This window comes from Panthera pardus, unplaced genomic scaffold (genome assembly GCF_024362965.1).
Source record: "Panthera pardus isolate Hobbes unplaced genomic scaffold, ASM2436296v1 HiC_scaffold_18, whole genome shotgun sequence".
Lineage (NCBI taxonomy): Eukaryota > Metazoa > Chordata > Mammalia > Carnivora > Felidae > Panthera > Panthera pardus.
In genome coordinates, this window is record NW_026526743.1 from 9,446,459 (window position 1) to 9,453,179 (window position 6,721).

The window sequence follows — 6,721 nt, forward strand, 5'->3', positions numbered from 1 at the left end:
TTCCTTTGGGGATGAGATGTGATGTTTGTGCAACATTGTGAATGCACTAAATGTCACTGAATGGTACTTTAAAATGGCTAATTTTATGTTATCTGCTCTTCAAATTATCTTACATGGGTAAAAGAACACTCACTCCAGCCAAGTATAATTTTGCTTCTCTCATTTGTGTCAAAATAAGAACAGTTTCCGTGTTCACTTGGTGAAGTGTGTTTTCATTTCAGGGACGGCTGACATTCGGGGATGTGGCCATAGAATTCTCTCAGGAGGAGTGGGAGTGCCTGGACCCCGCTCAGAGGGCCTTGTACAGGGACGTGATGCTGGAGAACTACAGGAACCTGGTCTCCCTGGGTGAGGATAACTTCCCTCCCGAAGTCGGTAGTTAATTTTACGTGACTTTGCAGTTTCTTGAGAGGCCCTGACTTGATCATAGGAGTTTCACATCCCTATTCTTGAAAGGACTGATTGCAGCCGTTTTGATTGAGAGTGGAAAGGCTTCGTAATGTGGCAAATGGACTCTAACTTCCCTTTGCTTCAGAAGTTCTGCATTCCTGCTTGTTTAGGTGGTTGCAGAACTTAGCAGCCAGAGAACCTAAAGGGAGGGAACTGGTGATGGGTGTTCTGTGTAAGTGAAGAATCACTGAATTCTACTTCTGAAACCAGTACTACACTCTGCTAACTAACTAGAATCTAAGTAAAAATCTCGGAGTCTGGGGAATAGGACCTAAAACCCTTAAATTCTTAGCAAAGTCCAATTTCTCTGACCTCTTTAAAGACAAGGCTCAGAGAGAATAACGTTATTTAAAATTGGGGGGAAAAGGAAACGTTATGGTGAATTTATTTAAATCTCTGATTCTGTGGTCTTACCCTTGTGCTTTTTATTCAGTGGTTCTTAGAAAAGAACCAGATCTCTGCATACTTAAAATACTCCTTAAGCATTCAAGTAGTTGATTAATTTTCACCCACATATAATGAATGTCCTTTCTTCTTTTCTTTGCTGAACAAAGTGCTGGGCATGTGTTCTGGAAGAGTAAAGCAGATCACGTTCCGTTTTTCTTTTAACTGTAAATCTCTTCCTGAGCTGAATATCATCCCCATCACCTGTTTCCAGAGAAAAGAGCCCTGGACTGTGGAAAGTGAAGTGAATATAGGGGAACATTCAGGGAATGTATGGGGATGTGAGCACAAGTCAGAGCTCAGATGAGCAGAGAGTAAGCTGCTCCAGTAAATATTGTTTGGGAACAATTTGTGGGAAAATACAAGTTTATTCTTAGGAGCTGTCAGAGGAAATCCTTCCCCACCCATACACACTTCTCATTCTGGTATTCAAATGAGTAAGTCACATGTGTAGAAGTTTAAACTCCCACTGATAGGACCTACAACTGATAGCACCTGGCCCCTATGACCATACTGGTGCCTTGGTTTGAGGAGGACTGAGCTGAGGCCTCTGTAGTGCAGACCCCAGGACCTATTCACTTTCCGTTTCCATTTTGTATCCCTGGGAGAACTTCTCAGGAGACAAACAAAATGTATCTGTCTAATCAAGTAGAGCTAAAGTTTATCTCTTTCTTTCCTGGGCCATCCTGGCTTCTTGAGGTTGGATGCTTGTGCATTAATTAGGAAGAAGTCATGATTTGGATAATTCCAAAAAGTGAAAATCCAAAATTAGATATAGTGTAAGTACAGCACAGCTTACTGATATCTCTAGCGAGCTTCTCTGTGGGAAGAACTTGTATCTTTCCATAGATGTGTATTGTATTCCTGGTATACAGAAAGTACCATATTGATATTTTGGGGGGCTTGGTTTTGTTTTCTTTTTACTGTTTTAGGAACTCAAGCGGCAGCAGCAATTTTTGTTTTGTTTTTAAGTAAACTCTGCACCCATCGTGGAGTTTGAACTCACAACCCCAGGATCAAGGGTTGCATGCTCTACTCACTGAGCCAGCCAGGCATCCCTCATTTTTTTTTGAAACATTTTAATCACCTTCACCCTTTTCTGCCACCGTCCCCTCAATACCTGCCTCTAATAACCACCACTATGTTCTCTGTATCTAAGAGGGGTTGTTTTGTTTTGTTAAGATTCCACACATAAGAGAAATCATAATGTATTGGTCTTTGACTCATTCCTCTTAACATAATGTCCTCAAGGGTCCATCCATGTTGTCACAAATGGCAAGATTCTGTTCTTTTTTATGGCTGGATCATACTGTGTTATATATACACAACTTTACCCATTCACCCATCAGTGGACACTTAGATTGTGTCTGTATCTCAGCTACTGTAAATGATGCTGCAGTGAACGTCAGAACGCTTCTATCTTTTCGAGTTAGTAGTTTTGTTTTCTTCAGATACATACTCAGAGGTAAAATTGGTGGATCACACGGTAGTTCTCTTGGCTACACCAATTTTGGCTCCACTAACAGTGCACAAATTCTCCACCCCATCAGCAATACTTGTTATTTCTGGTCTTTTTGAGAACTGCCATTCCAATAGGTGTCAGGTGATATTGTGGTTTTGGTTTGCATTTCGCTGATGATGAATGGACGTTAAGTCTCTTTTCACGGTCCTTTAGGCCATCTCTAGGTCTTCGAAAATATCTATTCAGATCTTCTGCCCATTTCTCTAGTTGGATTATTTGAGCGATTTTTGTCTATGTTTTGGATCATTAGGCCCTTATCAGATACTTAATTTGCTAATATTTTCTCCTATTTACTAAGGATGCCTTTTCATTTTGTTGAAAAAGTGTTTTGTTTGCTGTGCACTTTTTAGTTTGATGTAGTCCCACTTCTGCATTTGTTGTTTTTTCTTTTGCTGTCAGCAGTCAAAAACAACAAGAAAAAAAAAACCACATCATTCCCTAGACCTCTATCAAGGAACTCATTACCCCCTATCTTATAGTAATTTTTTGGTTTCAGGTCTTAGATTTAAGTCTTTAATCCATTGTGAGTTACTTTTTGTGTATGGCGTTAGACAGTGGTCGAGTTTCAGTCTTTTGCCTGTGGCTGTCCAGTTTTCCCAAACCGTCTACTAAAGAGATTGTTCTTTCTGCATTGTATAGTCATGTCTCCTTTGTTGTAAATTAATTGACTGTGTGTGGGTTTATTTCTGAGCTCTTTTCTGGTGATCTGTGTGTCGATTTTTATGCTAATACCCTGCTGATTTAAAAAAATTTTTCTAATGTTTATTTATTTTTGAGACAAAGAGAGACAGAGCATTAATGCGGGAGGGTCAGAGAGAGGGAGACACAGAATCTGCAGCAAGCTCCAGGCTCCGAGCTGTCAGCACAGAGCCCAACGTGGGGCTTGAACTCAGACTGTGAGATCATGAACTGAGCCGAAGTTGGATGCTTAACCGACTGAGCCACCCAGGCGCCCCTAATACCCTGCTGATTTAATTACCACAGCTTTGTAATTAAGGAGTTTGAAATCAGGGCATGTGATGCCTCCAGGTTTGTTTTTTTTCTCAAGATGCTCTGGGCTTTCACAGTCTTTTGTGGTTCCATACACATTTTAGGATTCCTCTATTTCATGTGTAGGTTTTTATGGGGACATAAATTTTTAACTCATTTGTGTGAATACCAAGGAGTGTGATTGCTAGATCATATTTAAGAGTACACTTAGTTTTCTAAGAAAGGGCAAACTGTCTTCCAAAGTGGCATACCATTTTGCATTCCCATCAGCGATGAATGAGAGTTCTTACTGTTCCACATTCACACTAGTATTTGGTGTTAGCATTCTGTATTTTCACCATTCTCACGTGTAGTGATATCTCATTGTTATAATACATATTTACCTCAATTAAATTTATCTCTTTTTTATTAATGTTTATTTATTTTTGAGAGAGAGCGAGCATGAACAGGGTACGGGTGAGAGAGAGAGGGAGAGAGAGAGAGAGAGACAGTGTCTCAAGCAGGATCCAGGCTCCAAGCTGTCAGCACAGAGCCTGAAGCAGGGTTTGAACCTATAAACGGTACGATCATGACCATAGTCAAAGTCGGGCACTCAACGGACTGAGCCTCCCAGATGCCCCTGTGGCATTCTTTAACCTTAGTATTTTTTATATTTTGAAAGCGTACTTTTTTTTTTTAAGTTACTGCTTTAATCACAGACATATCATTAACTTGATTTGCCATAGCTTTTGTATATAATGATACATTATTTTGGTGAACTTGGGTGGCTCAGACTGTTAAGTGTCTAACTCTGGATTTTGGCTGAGGTCATGATCTCATAGTTCCTGAGTTTGAGCCCCGCATTGTACATTGCGCTTACAGTGTGAGGACTTCTTGGGATTCTCTTTCTCTCCCTGTCCATCCCCCATTCACAAGCTCAGTCTTTAAATAAACTTCAAAAAAAAATTCTTGTATGTGTCTCCTGGAACATGTATATATTATTTAATTCCTTGGAGTATATACCTAAAAATGGACATGGGATACTTAGTTTGATAATTTTTAGAGCAAATACTGAAATAGATGTAAGCCTACAATCTTCCTATAACACTATACTGTCTCCCCATTGAATGTTTTCCACTTGTCCTTCATATCCATAGTATAAGTTTTTACAGGATGAGTCAGTATTATGTCTATTGCCACATCAGGTGCTGTTTGTAAGGTCAGGCTTTTAACTTAATAACACAATCATATTCCTATAGATGTGTAAGTATAAGCACTATCCCCACATTTATAAAAAGAAACTTAAAAACATTGTATTTAGCAATAGTGTTTGAAGACCATGTTTGAGAAACTTCCTGTGTTCAGTGTAAAGTATTTTGGTGTGTAATCATGTAATTTGCTGTAAAATATTTACTTTCCAACTCTATTTGATAGGAAGTACTTCTGCTGGATTTGCAATCAAGGAATTATCACCAACAGAGGACATTAATAAAGGCGAATTTTATCACTTAGTGTTATTGGAGAGAAATGAAAGTCATGGCATCAAGGATTTTGATCTCCAGGAAGTCTGGGAAGATATGCATGAGTTTGAAAGTCAGTGGCAATGTGATGCAAGAAATTACAAAGAAGTGCCTTTGACCCATGACAAAAATCTCACTTGGAGAAAAGATCAGCAAGTTAATCAGTCCTCAGTTACTCTTCCTGAAAAGCAGGGTGTTTCTGTAAGAAATAGTACATACCAGCATTTCATGCATGATGAACCATTTATAAGGAATTTATTAAAAATGGACAATAACAGAAGTGGTGCTGGAAACCAGTACATAAACTGCTTGGAAAATAGAATTGGATTAATTTCTCAGGCACATCTGCCCAAACTGCAGACATTTCACAGTGAGGAGAAAATGTATGAACGTAATCCAACTGAGAAGTCTGTCAGCAATGGTTCCTCAGTCTCACCACTTGAAAGAATTCCTCCCAGGACCAGAAACATTTGGAATAAATCTAGGAAGATTTCTAAATATCCTTTGTTACCTGCACAAGCCAGGAGAGCATACACTAGAGGAAAATCTTACAAATGTAATGAATGTGGGAAGGTTTTTAGCAAAAGCTCAAACCTCATGAGTCATGAGATAATTCATTCTGGACAGAGACCTTATAAATGTAATGACTGTGGCAAAGCCTTTTCTGAGCGCTCACGTCTTATTCGACATATGAAAATCCATTCTGGAGAGAAACCTTACAAATGTAATGAATGTGTCAAATCCTTTAACAGGGTTTCGAGCCTCACCAGACATCAGAGAGTCCATACAGGAGAGAAACCATATAAATGTAACGTATGTGGCAAGGTCTGTAGTCAAAATTCAAACCTTGCAAATCATCAGAAAGTGCATACTGGAGAGAAACCTTACAAATGTAATGAATGTGGAAAGGCATTTATCCATCGTTCACAACTTTGGAGTCATGAGAGAGTGCATACTGGTGAGAAACCTTACAAATGTAATGAATGCAGCAAAGCCTTTTCTGAGCGTTCAAATCTTACTCAACACAAGAAAATCCATACTGGAGAGAAACCTTACAAATGTAATGAGTGTGGCAAAGCTTTTAAACAGTGCTCACATCTCATTAGACATCAGAATACACATCGTGGAGAGAAACCACACAAATGTGATGTATGTGGCAAGGCTTTTATCCAAAGTTCTAGCCTTATAGAACATCAGAGGATTCATACAGGAGAAAAACCGTATAAATGTAGTGAATGTGATAAGGCTTTTATCAGACGTTCACACCTCTTGGGTCATGAGAGAACTCATACTGGAGAGAAACCTTACAAATGTAGTGAGTGTGGCAAAGCCTTTGCTGAGCGCTCAAATCTTACTCAACATAAAAAAATCCATACTGGTGAGAAACCTTACAAATGTAATGAGTGTGGCAAAGCATTTACCCAATTTGCAAAGCTTAGTAGGCATCAGAAAATGCACACTGGAGAGAAGCCACACAAATGTAATGTGTGTGACAAGGCTTTTACCCGAAATTCAAGCCTTGTGGAACATCAGCGAATTCATACAGGAGAAAAACCTTGTAAACGTAATAAATATGCTAAGGTTTTCACCAAACGTTCAGACCTTTAGAGTCATGAGAGAAGTTATACTGGAGAGAAACCATACAAATGTATTGAGTGGCAAAGCCTTTAGGGAGCATTCACATCTTATTCAGCATAAGAAAATCCATATTGGAGAGAAACCTTGTAAATGTAATGAGTGTGGCAAAGCTTTTACTCGATTTGCAAAACTTACTAGGCATCAGAAAATACACTGTGAAAATAAAGTATAAACCTAA

The 6,721-nt window shown here is 39.0% G+C and overlaps 2 protein-coding genes across 3 annotated transcripts in view; both read left to right on the top strand.

The window, feature by feature from the left end:
- The window catches only part of LOC128772485 (zinc finger protein 677-like), a 42,995-nt gene extending 39,948 nt beyond the window's left edge, over positions 1 to 3,047 (top strand). Inside the window, exon 5 of the mRNA XM_053906316.1 lies at positions 222 to 3,047. Coding sequence (XP_053762291.1) covers positions 222 to 383 — 162 coding nt within the window. The 3' untranslated portion in view covers positions 384 to 3,047. The remainder of the gene's footprint in view (positions 1 to 221) is intronic.
- LOC109260965 (zinc finger protein 677-like) overlaps positions 1 to 6,721 on the top strand; it is a 58,994-nt gene extending 52,273 nt beyond the window's left edge. Inside the window, exon 6 of one of the 2 annotated variants that reach the window (XR_008423385.1) lies at positions 6,376 to 6,426. Coding sequence is in view for 1 of the 2 variants with exons in the window: in XM_053906203.1 (XP_053762178.1) it covers positions 4,820 to 6,513 (1,694 nt within the window). In the remaining variant the exon portion in view is untranslated. Of the gene's footprint in view, positions 1 to 4,819 lie in introns of both variants that reach the window. The other variant, XM_053906203.1, reaches the window with a different exon arrangement.